General features: G+C 46.8%; 1 protein-coding gene across 1 annotated transcript in view; it reads left to right on the forward strand.

Annotated features, from left to right (window-relative positions):
- The window catches only part of FA2H (fatty acid 2-hydroxylase), a 132,767-nt gene that overhangs the window by 77,771 nt on the left and 38,681 nt on the right, over positions 1–16,315 (forward strand). Inside the window, exon 2 of the mRNA XM_055000245.1 lies at positions 5,471–5,563. Coding sequence (XP_054856220.1) covers positions 5,471–5,563 — 93 coding nt within the window. The remainder of the gene's footprint in view (positions 1–5,470; positions 5,564–16,315) is intronic.

Here is a 16,315-nt window from a genome sequence, read left to right on the forward strand (position 1 = left end):
CGTGCCTGGCAGAGCTGCAGGCTGTGTTTTTAGTTAATGGGTAGACTGATGAGGAATTGCCTGCAGAAGAGACATGCAGTGGCACGCCGCTGCGTGGAGACCAGCTGCCCTCAGGGGACCCTTTACGTCCTAGAAATGTGCCCAGTATTCCAGAGAAGGTCTTTGTAGCAGAGCTGAAGGGAACACAGCTGTGTCCAATGCTTGAGGCAAAGACTCCCAGCAAAGCAAGTACAGGACTTTAGTAGCATAGCTTTACTTTGAGCACGAAGACAGAGGCAGTGTTTTAACACTGAACCTTCACCCAGGATTTAAAAATCCTGGATTTATGACTTGCCAGTGCACACGCATACCAGCAAATCACGCACTGGTTTAGCCACAGGGAGTTGGCCTGCTGCAGACAAAGGTGCCGCCTTGTAGTTTGTGTATGAGGTGACCTGAAATCTGGGGCATTTACTCCAGGTACCGATTTACCCCTAAGGAAGATGGCCTTGAATGTAAGGTAACCCTGAATATAATACGACCCTCATAAAAATGTTATTCAAAACTTTTTTTTATTACTGTACATGTTGTGTACTGAGCCTGGAGCTCAGACTGATGGCGGCCCAGAGTGATTTCAGCCAAAAGAAGGTTCTTTATTGCAAGCCAGAACAGACAGACGACAGCAGACACTACTAGATGACACTACACAGACACACTGCAGAACAAAAGCCCTCACTATATACACATAAACTCCACCCCAAGAGTAGCCAGTGATCAATAGGAACACGTACTTTAGAATGCCATTATTAGCATGAACTATATACAATGTATTATACAGGCAGGCCACTGATTGGTCTTTATTTGAGAGGACCGATTGGCTGCTGCCCCCTGAAAGTAACCAATGGATATGCAGATGAATGTAACCAATGAGAATGAAGTGAAGGCAAATGTAACCAATGAGAATGAAGTGCATTAGAGCCCCGTGTTGCAGAGTGGTAAGTGGCAGTACTGCAGCCCAAGCTCTGCTCACGACCTGAGTTCGATCCCGGCGGAAGCTGGGTTCAGGTAGCCGGCTCAAGGTTGACTCAGCCTTCCATCCTTCTGAGGTCGGTAAAATGAGTACCCAGTTTACTGGGGGTACAGTGTAGATGACTGGGGAAGGCAATGGCAAACCACCCCATAAAAAGTCTGCCAAGAAAACGTCGTGGTGCGACGTCCCCCCATGGGTCAGTAATGACTTGGTGCTTGCACAGGACTACCTTTACCTTTTTCCTTTAGGAACCTTGACATGTCATGAAGCTCAGCACAGTGCATAACATTTAATATGATACAGTAGAGGCCTTGTCTGGCTTAACTCAGCCCAATACACAACAGTACATATTCGTAACTTGCATGTGAACGTAAGACAATGCTCTTTTTTTCCTTAATAGCGCACCTGGAAAAAAAATCTAGTCCTCCTTTTGGGTAAATGCAGTAGTTAATAGTTTTGCACAAATGGGATATTACTCAAATAGATGCGGCTTCCTTTTAAGGCCTGTTAATGAAAGCCTGTAGGAGTGGGTGTGGCTCAGTGCAGGGCGTTTGCTTTGTATGCGCAAAGTCTCAGGTTCAATCCTCACCTCCTCCAGCTAAAAATATCAGACCCTGGAGAGCTGCTGCCAGTCAAAGCAGACAGTGCTGAGCTTGATAGACCAACAGGTCTGACTCGGAAGAAGGCAGTTTCATGTGTTCAGGTTATCTGTTTACCTAAGCAGAAGAGCCCTTTCGTCTGATGCTAGATAGTGATCTAAATATAACCTTGTTGGTTGCTAAATTCCCATCTAGCTTATTTTCCTTTAAAAATTAATTGATGGTGCTATTAGTTGTTGCACAAGATCATTTGATCATAGGCGCTCTGAAAAGGAAAAGAAGGAAGACGCTATTCTGGAACAAGAGTAGGTGTGTGGAATGAGGTTCTAGCACCAACTGTCATTTAGAGCTGCCTGAAGGTAAGTTCTGGTTTACTCAAAGAACAGGACGATGTGCTAGAATCCTAAGGCAGTAGAGTGGACTGTACCTCTTCAGAGTGCGGGCTGATGACGCCGTGGTTGTTTCCACATGTCCTACCATCGTGCGACACTCACGGAACAATCCTGTTTTCATGGGGTGATGACATCAGAAATTGCACCAGAAAGATGTCCTCGTTCTGTGACTATTGGGCGACATTAAGACATGTGGAAACAACCCATTCTAGGTACTTGGTACTCTTTTTAAATTGTTCTACCATAGTGTGGTTGGATATCCAGTTAATTACATGCACACATTACCTCAGGGATTGACTATTTTCCCCGTGCAAAAACAGTGTGGAGGGGAGGCATTTCCCCATTTCTGCTGCTCCACATGGAGGTATTGTGTGCATGTGTGACCGCAGAAAGGGGAAAACTCTCCTTCCCCATACTGTTTTGGCAGGGGGCAAAAAGGCTTGGGAGAAAGTCAGGAGCTTTCCCTCCTCTAGAGGCAGCTTTCTGAGTCCATTTGCATGTTTTTGCATATATGTATATATGTATATATATGTATATATGGCCAGTGACCCTGCCCCCTGATCTCCAGACAGGGCAATCTAAACTCCCCTCTGTCTGGAGATCAGGGGGCGGGGCCACCGGCCATGTGACCATTTTCAAGAGGTGCCGGAACTCCGTTCCACCACGTTTCCGCTGAAAAAAAGCCACCAATCCCCAAGGTGATGTGTGTGTGCGCAGAGCACGGGTTGTCTCCATGCAGAACTCATAAAAGAAGTAACGGGTAGAGTGACTGTGTCCCATTGCTCTTGGAAGAACAAAGAAGCCCCTTAGAAGACAGTCCCTTGAGCCAAAATAGATTTTTCCCTAGCTTTGACGACAAGAAGTCATGCAGGCTTACTTAGTTAGCATTGAGGCCAAATTCAAATGTGTCACTTGAAGAACGTTTTGAGTTCTCTTGAGTGTGCTTGAATGTAAGGAGAGCCCTGCTGGATTAGACCAGTAGTCTATCTAGTCCAGCATCCTGCTTCACATAGCAGCCAACCAGTTGTGTCCTGGAGGGCCAACAAACAGGGCACAGAAGCTGAGACCTCCCCTTGATGTAGCATTGGTGTTCAGATGTCGAGATTCCTTTTAGTCAGGTTTCTGCAACCTGTGGCTCGTGAGCCAAGTGTGGCTTGGTACAGAACCAAATATGGCTCTTTGAAAAAGGACATAAAATCTTTTAAGATATACAGGAGGGGTAGGTGGGATGTTAATATAACCAGGGCTTTTTTTCTGGGGAAAGAGGTGGTGGAACTCAGTGGGTTGCCCTCGGAGAAAATGGTCGCATGGGTGGTGGCCCCGCCCCCTGATCTCCAGACAGAGAGGAGTTGAGATTGCCCTCTGCACCGCTGAGCGGTGCCACCAGGGGGCGGGGCCACCAGCCATGTAACCATTTTCAAGAGGTTCTGTGTGTGTTTGTATGCTTGCCCTTTTATTTCTCTTTTACTAAAAACCTTTCCAGCTGAACATCTGGCTAGTTTATTTTGTGAGTTTTCTTTAGGGAAAAATCCCCATAAACATTGGTGGAGAATTCCAGTTACCTCCTCTTGCTTTGTCTGCTTTAAGCTAATTTCTCCCAGCTAATTAGGAGACTGCCTATTTGGGTAACAGCAGGGTAACAGCAGGGTGTATTCATCACTTATTGTGAGACCTCGTGTGCCATTTTGTAATCATAGACTTACAACAGCTGATGTTTGGGCTGCAGAAACTTTACAGAATATCCATATCAGTAGGGGCTGTAAGATTGATTCCAGCTCCTCCAAAGGAAAGCTCTGAGCTGTTAGAACCCAGCACTGTATTGCTCTCTTGCAGTGATGGCGCTCCCTGTGCCCTACCCTCCAACACTCCCTCCCACTCCATGTAGAGTTTCCCTTCCCACTCTCTGTGGGGATGGGAGTTCACAGACCTTGAAAACAGTGAGGCAGGTTGGGGGGTGGGCATTATTGGAAGGGCTTGGTCACAACGCCTGCCTTGCTTCCTCTGGTAGCGGACCTCACAGGATGCTAACGGCATATTGTGATGAATTTTCGTTGACCCCCTCCGCCTGGACCAAAGATGAGGATTAAAATCTTGCCGCCTTCTTAGACAAAGATACTCTGCAAGTCAAATTCCAAGTGGCATAGTTTTTGAATGTGCTCCCATTTCCCCATGCTGGCCCCTCCTATTTCTACCTAGTTGCATAGTACAATGTTTCGGGGCCCTCACAGAGCCCTGCCAAACCACTTGCTTGGAGCTTTTTTTAAAAGTTACTTCTTAGGTACCTGGGGGCCCAGTTGGAATCAGGACCACAGAGAGGGTGCTTATTCCTGCCCTGCGCATAGTTTTTCCAGTCTGAAGTGACCCCAGGGAAGCTCAGTACAGACAAGTTTCCCCACCGGGGCAAATAGCCCCCCTCCCCGGGGCTGTTTCAGTCAAGAAAAAGGTACAGGGAGGGAGACTTAAGTCCACTTTCTTGGCAGTCCTGATCCAAATCATATTCCCAAACACCCATGAATTAATTTTTTAAAAAATCAGTGGAAACTTTGAACATAGAACCAGGGCCATATTAACCCATGGCCGGGCCCTTAGGCTTTCAGGTATTTCGGGCCCCCTCTGGCACTTCAGTCTTTCACCACACTTTGTCTGACAGCCTGACCCTGGTATGGTAGGTACTTAGGGTCGCCAGCCTCCAGGTAGTGGCTGGAGATCTCCAGGAATTGCAACTGGTCTCCAGGCCACAAAGATCAGTTCACCTGGAGAAAGTGGCTACTTTGGGCGGGGGCGGGGGACTCTATGGAATTATGCCATGCCAAGGTCCTTTCCCTCCCCCAAACCCCACTTTCTCCAGGTTTCTCCAGGTTTCACCCCCTAGATCTCCAGGAATTTCCCAACTTGGAGCTGGCAGCCCTGTAGGTACTAGGCCACAGTACATAGCCCTATATCCATTTTGAGGGGCTCCTGAAGAATTCTGTTCACAATTTTAAAAATATTGTTATTGAGCTTCAGGAAAGCACGTTTTGAGGGTATAATTGTTCAATACTGCAATATTTTGAAGTGAATAATTTTTTTATTATTTATTAAAAATATAGAATTTATGGATAATTGTTTTAATATAAAAGACAATTTGTTTTGCTTCATTAAGGAAAGTAGCTAATTATCTTATTAATAGAGGTTATATAAGAGAATCAATTAAGTGCAATTTATGTGGGGGTGTGCCTCCGCAAAAATTGATGGGCCCCTAGTCCCTGCCGGGGCCCCTAGGCTTCGGCCTAGTCAGCCTTATGAATAATACGGCCCTGCACAGAACTGTATGTCAAGACCCAGGGCAGCCCCAGAAACTGTGTAATGTGTGACTGGGCCTGGTGCAGACAGGCCAGCCGGCAGCCAGGAACGAAACGGGAGCCAGTCATCTCCCCCCCCCCAAAGCAGGAGTTTACAATGACTCTTCTTTGCTTCCTTTTGTCTCCCAGAGCGGTGTCGAGACATGCACCTCCACCTGTCCACCAGCAACCAAGACGAACAGGAAGATGGATCCCCGGTGTCAGGCGGTTGATATGGATAAGGTAAGGAGGAGGGCAGAAAGTTAATATTGAACTGCATGCAATGTAGGTTAAAAGCTGAGCTGTAGAAAGGCCAGAAACCACCCTCAATGTAATCTTTCGCAGGGAGTGTTTTGAACCAGTTGCATGCCGGGAGAGTCAACTTCAGCTATCGACTCTTTTGTGTGTTTACTTCTTTTCTGACTAGCTTGTTACTTTCCCCTCCTATCTGCTGGCTATGTGAAATATACTATACCTGCTACTGGATTCCAGTAGAGTCATGTATTGTCGCTGATGGACAGGGATGAACCTGAGTTTTTGGTGCCTGGTGGGATTAAACCATGCAAGGGCCAGTAACACAGAACTGTCACATAACTGGCTCTAAAATCTGTCTGATCAGCAGCACTAACCAGAAGCCTAGTTAGTCATGTGCCATAGATATTGTGTGGAGCCACCAGAATACGGGATGTAGCATTCTCTAGGACTGGAGAGGGGGGGTTGCAGAGGCTTAATTGGTACAACCAGATTAAGCTTTGGCTTTATGCCAATCTTCAGCAGATTGGCTGACCCTGGGTGAAAAGGACAGACACTTTCTTTAATTATGGCTTCCATTATATCTTTTGCGTTTTGTATGCTGCTTTTTGACTAAGTGTTTAATAATATCATGACACAAGTATTTTAACAAAATCAATCTCGCCAATATATATATTAAACTGCAGATAAAAATCAGTGGCACCAGGCACCAACAGCTGGTTTAACAGAGAAGATCCCCTCCTCCAAGCCATGAAAAAGGACAGTCTTTACTGTCAGACTTCATCCCCCCTCCCCTGCCACCACGAGAAAAAGGAGTATGTATGCCATCTGAATTTCCCTCGGAAGGCAGTTCAATAAAATGGGGTGGCATTACAGAACATGCCTCTGTTCGGGGAGCTAATTTCAGAAGGGGAGGGAGAAAGTAGGGCATCAGCAACCACAGGTACTGGACAGGTTCCCATGGGAGAAGGTAGTCCCTTGGGTGGAAGACCATCTGGGAAAAGGTGGAGGTAGCTGTTTTTCAGGGATGCTGCTGGCTCTTGATACTGCTCTAGCTGTTGTGCTTCCCGTTTAGTGCAATATGCGCAATAAGGATTGTTTTGCAGGTCTGCAGACATTTGTTCACATCCTGTTGCGGCTTTTCTCCCCTCTGTGACGAAACACAGAAATATAATTTAGGCCATCAATGACAACACATGTATGGTACAACTCTTAACGCCTGGCCTGATCCTAGATCTGCCTGCATCTGAAGGATACTGGCTGCAAGCCAAGAGCCTTTCAATTCTTACACTTCACCTTGCACCCAGGCTTAAATACCTGGAACAGAAGAGGAATCAGAAGCTGAGAGCCAAGCTACAAGTGACGAATTGATCAAGTGGAGCGCAAGTGAATGGCAAGCGAACAGGGAGGAATACACGTGAGTTTGTTCACTTGCCAGGCAAGTGTAATTCATCACTTGTAGCTTGGCTCTCGGTGTCTGCCTCTTTTGACACCTTTTTCACACTGAGACTGTGGATCACACAGCTTGAGATCATTTAAACCAACAGGATTGGGATATCGTATAAGCAATACGATAGAAGTTTGGATAGCAGAAATCTGAAAACGAGCAGAAATACGATAACAGAGCTGAAATGCGGCTGAAACAAAACATAAGCATTAACATGACCTGTTAAATGGTGCAGAAAGTACATAGTAGGATCATACTTTTAACAACAGACGGTACACACTAGGCGTGATAGTACAGGCCACAGTCCTTTTCCTTTTACCAAAACAACTTTCTGAAAAACATTCCATTACATTATAGTCCTATTACCTGTGTATGATAGCCCTCCTGGATAATTCAGTTGTTCGTAGTTTGCAGAAAGCCAAGAGAGTGGGAACTTTCCTGGCTTCATTAGGCAGGCCGTTCCATAAGGTGCGAGTCACAACAGAGAAGGGCGTGTGTACGGGTGTGTGTTGCCCGTTTGCCGAGTGGCACCTACAGAAGGCCTGTTTTGATTTTGCCGAGTGGCACCTACAGAAGGCCCCGTTTTTTTGCCGAGTGGCACCGTTTGCCGTTTGCCGAGTTTTTTTGCCGAGTGGCACCGTTTGCCGAGTGGCACCTACAGAAGGCCCCGTTGAGATAAGCAAACCTGTCGTGGTGGAGCAAAGAGGGAGAGGCAGTCCTGCATATATGAGGGACCAAAGCCATGAAGGACTTTGTAGGTGAGCCAATACCAAAAACTGTGAGCCAAACTACAAGTGACGTCTTACACAGGTTGGACACTAGTCGGCTTCCCTCATGTTTTGATGGGAAATGTAGGCATCCTGGTCTTGCAGCTGTAATGGAGAGCCAAGCTGTAAAACCAGGACGCCTACATTTCCCATCAAAACTTGAGGGAAGCTGACAAGTGTCCAACCTGTGTAAGGCGTCACTTGTAGTTTGGCTCTGAGTCCGGTAACTGACGGGCAGCCAAGGGAGCAACTGCAGAATGGTGTTCATATGCATGCACGGTTCATATATGTTCTGTACCAACTGAAGTTTTCAAGTTGACTTTGAAGGGAGACCTATGTAGAGTTCATTACAACAGTATAAACTTTATTTTACCGAGGCATGGACCCATGTGGCTAAATCAGCCGTGTCAAAGTAGGGGATCATCTTTCAGGCTAGACTGAGTTGGAAGAAAGCTGGGTTTTAAGAAGCTGTGGTTGATTTTTGTTCTGTGTCCCTTTTGATTGTTTTTCATTTAGATGGTTCCAACATCCTGATTAGAATACTGATATATCTGGGTGCTGCTGGAATTCTGCCTTCCCAGGCTCTGCAATTAACGATAATAAGCAATGTGTGATTTCCAGTTTTATTGCTCTGTGATAACTTGAGGAGGTGGGTGGGGCCGATGGCAGGTCGTGGAGGTTGCTGGTGCCATTTTCATACTGACAGTAGCCCCTGTCCCCTTCCTCTTGCATGGTGGTACTCAACCGTGCTCTGAGGATCTGCGCCAATCAACTATCACATCAGACTTTATTTAGATATTTATATTCCACTTTTCTCCCAGAGGGGCAGCAAAGCGGCTTACAACTTCATTCGTCCCTCCTCCATTTTATCCTCCCAACAACCACCCTGTGAGATAGGCTAGGCCAAGAATGTGTGGCTGACCCAAGGTCACACAGCACGCTTTCATGGCAGATGGAGATTCGAACCTGGGTCTCCCAGATTCCTAGTCACTCTAACCACTACCCCACACTTGGTATCACAGTTTGTGGGCTCATTGAGGAGAGGGGAGCAAGGGTTGGAACGGTTTGGGTGGGAATCTCTGCTTTTGCTGGGCCCTTTAAATTAACAGCATAGAGCACAATCCACCAAGCACGTCTCTTGCACCATCCTCAAACTGCCAAAAAAGTTGTTTGTGTTAACTTCTAGAAGCAAGGGATGAAAGACTAGATGTTGGTTCCTTAATTCATTTACTGATGGAATTGAGGAAGAATTTCAGTTTCCAAATGGGCATACTGTTTGCTGATGGCCCCTCTCCTGTATATGTGGTCATTCAGTGGAGAACCTCCCTCATTATATCCTGGCTTGCCCTTTATACGCAGAACCTAGGAATAAATTCCTGGCTAAGATCTTGTTTCCTCTACATCCCTTGTCTGAATTGTCACGATGCTGTCCGACAAGGATTCTTTTATTCACTGAGAGCGGAACTACAAGTGACAAAAGGCACAGATTGGACACTTGTCAGCTTCCCTCAAGTTTTGATGGGAAATGTAGGCGTCCTGGTCTTGCAGCTTGGCTCTCCGACTGCTGTCCAATGGACTTTTCAACTGTCACTTGTCCAAGATTCCGCCAAGCTACCTACATTTCCCACCAAAACTTGAGGGAAGCTGACAAGGGTCCAACCTGTGCCTTTTGTCACTTGTAGTTCTGCTCTGAAATCGGCGCTTTTTGCTTTAGCTGCTAGGAAGATCAGAGCAAAGGAATCAGCCATTGTTTCGCTGTGATTGCTTTTAGAAGGTTTTATTAATTTTAAAGTTTTTTTAGTAGGGCATTTTATGTGGTTTTGAAGTGTTTGATTACCTGATCATTTTGATTATGTATTATACTGACATTCGAGAGTGTTTTGACATTGTGGAGGCCAATGGCCGTATACAATAAAACAAATCTGAATCTGGTCCCTCTCCTTCTACCCTGTATGGTTTACACCCTCTCTAGATTCCACAATCTCCTGCCAACGATGACATATTCACATTCATTCATATTCAGTCCTCATTATCCGCCTCCCCCATCATTTTACATGCTGTTGAAATTTACAAGCATGCAGGTTACAGGGACATCTTGTTATGTCACACCATAAAGCTCCACTTCTGTCACTCGTCAATAACCTTGTGAGAAGGGCCTTGCACGTATGCCACATGCCATGCCATGTGTCAGAAAAAATTCAGGAGACTTCAGGCAGTCATTTGGTGTGCAGCTGGATTACTTTCAGAACCACCCCACCTGCCAACCGGGGCAGTATACTGGGATATGGGGGTGGGAGGGGAGAAATAGCTTTTCTGCAAAGTTGGCGTCCTTCCAAGCACTGAAGAGGGAGCGCTCTGGAGGTGTTATGCAGTCTGACTTGTCAGGAATGACAAAGAAGAATGAAGAAAAGGTGTTTCCTCCAACACCCATGCATTTCATGGCCGTGCAGTTCCACACCCTCAAGGCCAGAATTCCCACAATGTAGATCTATAGGGGTCATTTTGTAGAAAAAGAGCTGGAGGAACTCATTAGCATAACTCATTAGCATACCTCATTAGCATATGTCACGCCTCTTGCCATTACCGGAAGTGTGTCATTAGTATAACTGATCTGCATATGCCACACTCCCTGATATCACCTATTCTGGCTGTTTTGGATCCAATCTTGGCCATTCAGGGCCAAAATTGGGCCCAAAATGGCAAAAGGGGGCTGAAAATGGCTGAAAAGGGGCCCAAAATGGTCAGGATCGGGCCACTCATGAGCGGGAGAGTGATCTACCACCCATCAGAGGCCCGATCCAGGCCGAAGCAGGCCCCAAATGGCCGAGAGTCAGGTGGGCAGGGCCACCTGACGTGACCTCTTTGGGGAACTGCCGGAACTGCGTTCCTGTGCGTTCCCCCTTGAAATGAGCCCTGTAGATATATCTTTCTATTGCCTTTTCCATTTAATAAGGAAAGTTGAACTGCTGGAGTCTTAACTATATAAAGCAAACAGCCATGAAAACTAACGAAAACAAAATTCAATATTGATCATTTATATCCTCCTTAAGATGAAATCAAGCTCATTTTCCAATCAAAACTGTATTCTTATTTATTATTAGAAACGATATCTTATATATGTATCAATTCAATACCATGCTGAGGGCAGCCTGGAATAGTTCAGACAGAGAACACTAACCACTTAGTTACTAAGTCAATTAAGAATCTTCAGCAAATAAAGTGCAAGTGCTTACTTATCCAGTACAATACATAAATAAATAAATAAATAAATATATAAATAAATACAAACTTCCTATGTCCTCGGTAGACTATTTCAAAGTGCCAGTGCCTCTCAATGCATTATGAAGGTATGCAATAAATAAATAGAAAATAGTCCGGGTTAAACCAATACTTCCATAGAATTCAATACAATCAGCTTGTCAATTATTATTATTATTATATTATTATATTTCAATTTATAAACCGCCCATCCTCAGGGGCTCTGGGTGGTGAACAAGTTAAAATCAATAAAAACAAGAAAACAACAATTCTAAAATCAACATACAATAACAAATAATGAAATAAATTAACCAGATACATTAAGGTGCAATGGTGGGGAGAACCCGCCCCCCAAACGTGGAAGGCCGACATGGCACCACCCCCTTCAACCACCGAACGCCTGGTGGAACAGCTCTGTCTTACAGGCCTGGCGGAACGATAATATGTCCCGCTGGGCCCAGGTCTCCATTGACAGAGCATTCCACCAGGCTGGGGCCAGGACTGAAAAGTCCCTGGCCCTGGTTGAAGCGAGGCGGGCTTCCTTAGGGCCGGGGACCACCAGTAAACATCTGCTAATCAAAGCGGTCTCCGGGGACCATACAGGGAGATACCCACAATACCCAATACCCACAATGTCAGTATATCTTTCCATTGCCTTTTCCACCTCTCATTTAATAAGGAAAGGCTGAACAGCTGGAGCCTTAACTATACCAGTTGTAGTATCTGTCCCTGAGGTGAAAGGGGGCCCAGGAGAAACTGATGGCTCTCTCTCCATAATAAAAAATCCACTTTGCCCAAGAAGTTCAAGTTTATTATTACGATCTAGGATCAAAATTTGAGTCAACATATATCTTTGCCCAAGAAATGAAAGAGCGTCTCATTGTGCCCGATGCTAGAGGTCTTGGAGTCTGCTTACCAAGCCGAAAAACATCTTGACCCGCCGTCTTCCCCCTCAATTTCCTTCTAGGAAGCTTCCTGATCACAATGAGAACACATTTCTGAAATTACTGACAAGTTCCTTGTGCTTCTTTTGAGGCATCTTACAGAGACTTATTTAGTGTGTTCTGTGCTGTCAAGTTGCTTCCAATGTATGGTGGTCCTATTTATTTATTTATTATTATTTTATTATTATATGGCGGTCCTGTGAATGATCTCCTATGAACGATGAACCAGCCTAAAGTTCGTGTGGTTCGTCAGAAATGGGCTCTGACGAACTGCTGGTTTGCCATTGCCTTCCCCAGTCATCTACACTTTACCCCCGGGAAATAAATTATACCAGGTCATTACTGATCTCTCACTCTGACTTTTGACATCATTTGGCTCTTTAATAAAAAGTTGTGGAGCCCTACATTGGCATTTTCCAACATGGGTATATTTTATCCCGACAAGCTTTAATCAATTAAGCTTGCTAGTGGCGGCCTTCACAACTTTCATAAGAGCAGCCTAAAAGTCTCTGAAAATAGGATCACACATTACACCAGTCACTTCTGTTAATTGAAGCTGGAGTGGATTTGAGCGATTTTATCAGCAATTAACCACAGCTAGAAAATAACAGCGGTGTGGGAGGTGAGGTGGTAGGCGTTGCAGATTATTGGCAATTACAAAGACTTCCCATGTAGACATAGATGTGCTCTTAAATAATTAGGAAGGAGAATGCCGTCAACAAATTCATGGATAGCAGGGCAATGACAGATTTCAATATCTCTTTTTCTCCCTTCACATTGTAAAGAAGACTTCATTGCTTCTAATGAGAACCAACTAGCTAGAGTATTCATAATGGAAATACTTCTGGAAGCATGTATAGTCCTGTTTTAGAACGAGCACTCTGAGGGATCCCAAAAGAATTTGGCTCTACCACGACTTCCTGACAAACTTGATGGAATGTCACCTTCTCTGGAGGGCTTCCTGGGTTGGATCCCACCAACTTCTCATTCAGTGTCGCCCAATTCCCCTCTCTACTATAGCATCTGTACCACATGGCTTCATGTGGGTCCCATAATACTCAGCATAGCCTTTTTGGTGATTGGAGAGGACGTCTCCCTCCCTTTTTCACAGGAAAAACTCTTTGCATTTGTTAGTGGTCAAACCCTGTCTCTCACTAGAAGGGCAGTTTATGGATATGGAATATCATAAACCACTTCCTTGTATGCCGTAAGCACACGGCCAACCTAGTAAGCAGAACGGTTGCCAGCCTGCCTGGAGCTGGAAAAATACCAAGATGTGAGTCATAAGAGATGACTGACTGAGTGGTCCCCACACCCTGGAGAGCCGCAGAGATAATGAGGCCTCCTGAGGGAACTCCCTTCTTAATCCCATCAACACTTTCCTTTCCCATCTACCTAATCGAGGCTATTTGGGGCATCTGACAGCCTCCCTCTCTGGTAATTAGCAGGTCATCAAACAATATTTTACCAATAGTCCAGCCCAAGATAATCATATCACACCTTTCCCAGCATATTATCCTACCTCCGTCAAGCAATTAAGCCTTTCTTTTGGAGGCAAGGGGCCAGTCCTGCTCCAGGGCACATTTTGGACTATAACTAGACTGCCCTTATGCTCATTGCATTGTGTGCGCCTTGGTACCTGTCCACATGCCCTCAAGTTTGCTTGAGCCTCCTTCTCGCTGTGAAGAGCAGGTCGCTTTGCTACTCCTCTGGGGATCCTCTCCTCCTCCTCTCTGAGACTAGTAAATATCACCCAATCCCAACTACTCTCTTTCTCCCATTTTCCTCCCTATCTCCTTAGAGTCTCTCTACACAGTACTTTTGACACATGTTCTTCATGTGTCGGGAGATGCAATGTTAGCCAGGAAGCGTAGTTCTGAAAGACAGAGCCTGCGGAGATCACTCCAGAGGGGACAGATTGTCTCACAGCCCTCCGCTGCCTCTGGCATGCCGAACTGTCTCCCATTCCAGAGCCTTTGGCCTACCGAGGCTCAATTATTTCAAAGTTTTAAGTAGTGAGGGTGGCAAGATAAAGATCCAGAAGGGGAGACAGTCTGGCAAGCCAGAGGCAGCAGAGGTCTGTGAGAGAATCCTTTTCCGGAGCGATTTCCACTGGCTCTTTCTTTCAAAACTTTGCTTCTCGGCTAACATCGTGTCTATGGACACTTAATGGACACATGCCCCAGTGTCTCATGTAGAGAGGTTCTTAGTTAACTCTGTGTGTGTGCTGTGCATTTTTTTCTATGTGCTTGCCTTTTACTGCTCTGTTAAAGAAACCTTTCCAGTTGTACACCCACCTGTTCGCTCGAGAGTTCTCTAAGGGAACAATCCTGGTATACAGGGCCAGCTCCAGTGTCGCCGGCACTTGAGGCAGCTTAATGCTGCCTCTGTGTGTGTGTGCGTGCGCACCAGACTGCGTGATGATGTCACTGCATGTGACGTCATCACGCAGGGGCTGGTGCGCGCACGGGGGGGCCTTCCAGCCCTCCCATTCAGTTGCTCTGTGGGACAGGCGCAGCTGGCCACCCTGCCCGCAGAGCAACTGAACGGGAGGCTGCCTGCTCAGCTGCCCCACGCTGCCGCCGCCAGCATGCGCTCCTGGGCGGTGGCAGCGGCAGCTCCGTGGTACACGCCCCTGCCCCCAGACTGGCACCCCTCCGGCGCCTTAGCACCCTGAGGCAGCGGCCTCACCGGCCTCAATGGGCGGGCCGGCCCTGCTGGTATACATTGGTTGTGATATCCTGGTTATCTCCTCTCGCTGCCTCTCCTTAAATACTAATTCTCCCAACTCACACACAGACCCCTACATTTATGGTAACATATCCAGCCATCTTTCCACCCAGTTTAAGACTGTCCTTCATTAGTAATTGGATGGGAGACCTCCAAAGAAGACCAGGGCTGCAGATGCAGGCAATGGCAAACCACCTCTGTTAGTCTCTTGTCATGAAAACTCCACCAGGGGTCGCTATAAGACAACGATGACTTGAGGGCACTCTCCACCATCAAGACTGGCTTAAACTCTCTTGTGCTGAGCTGTCTTGGTATGATATGGGTTCTCATGATGCCAGAGGTGTCCATGCTTGCTAGGAGAAGGTGTGTGCCTTCCGTGGGGTGTCATCCTTCCTTCCCTCTCCTGTGATGGTTGAATCTGAAGCCATGCTCTATTCAAACCGAAACACACTAAGAAATGAGGCTGGTAAAAATTGTCAACAAGTTTCCATGTTCTTTTAACTTCTGCTAAAAAGAAATATTGGAGGGAGGTGTCTAGAGTAGGTACACCCTCTGGCCCCCATCCTGGGTGCTGCTAACAGCCACCCCGGGATCTAAGCGCCCTCTTAGAGGGGTGAACCTCACCTGTTTCATGTGAGACCCCCCCCCCCCCAGTCTCTGGGTTCTAGTCTGAAGGATCTTGAACACAGCAACCAGACACTCGAACCACGGGCAAAATAATAATTTATTAGGTGAAAAGAGGGTTTAGAAAAACAACAGAGGCCACTCTGGAGACAAGAGCAAAGAAACTTAGTCTAACCTGGCCTAAAAATATCTAGACAAGTGATTGCTAAACCAGCGTGCTCCCCGTGGTTCAGCTTTGCTTGCTTTCCCCATCCACCCACGCCACCCTATTTTAGCCAGGAGGAGGAGCCGCCTAGTCTAAGCACAACACCAGGTGCACTCAATTAGCTGAACTATTCGCTCTTCTAGACAGGAGGGTGCTTAGAAGTATGCACTGAAGGGACTGATTAGAGATGCACGAGGTCTGCTTCTGGAATCTATCAGGGCTTGCGTTCTCCTTCCCGGGTTTTCGGTATAAAACTGTTTCAGTTTTTGATAAATTATCTAGACAGAAATTTCACACTAATCCTCTTCCTGGTCATTGTCCCTCCCCACCCATTATCCTTCCTTGTTGTAACCTTTTAATTAATTATTACTGTCAGCGGTAGATTTGCATTCTTGCACCCACTGTTCCGAGCCCAGGGCCGGATCTATGGTTGCCGGCGCCCAGGGCAACTGAAGACCGGCCACTCTCTCGCGCGCGCTGCGTGCACCCGCTCCCGGCACTGCGTGATGATGTCAATTCCGTGACATCATCACGCAGGGCGGCACGTGCCACCCCTCGGCAAGCCGGCTTTCCCAGCGCACCATGGAGCTGGCGGCGGCAGCGTGAGTGGCTGGGAGGCCGCCAGCGCCATTCACCTGCCCCACAGGACGGCGGTGGCCGAGCCGCCTTTTGCCTGCCCTGCGCTGCCTTTCACCTGCCCCGCAGGACAGGGGGCGTACACCAAGTACACCCCCTGTCCTGCCGCCTGTGCGCTTCTGGGGCTGGCAG

This window comes from Eublepharis macularius, chromosome 16 (genome assembly GCF_028583425.1).
Source record: "Eublepharis macularius isolate TG4126 chromosome 16, MPM_Emac_v1.0, whole genome shotgun sequence".
Lineage (NCBI taxonomy): Eukaryota > Metazoa > Chordata > Lepidosauria > Squamata > Eublepharidae > Eublepharis > Eublepharis macularius.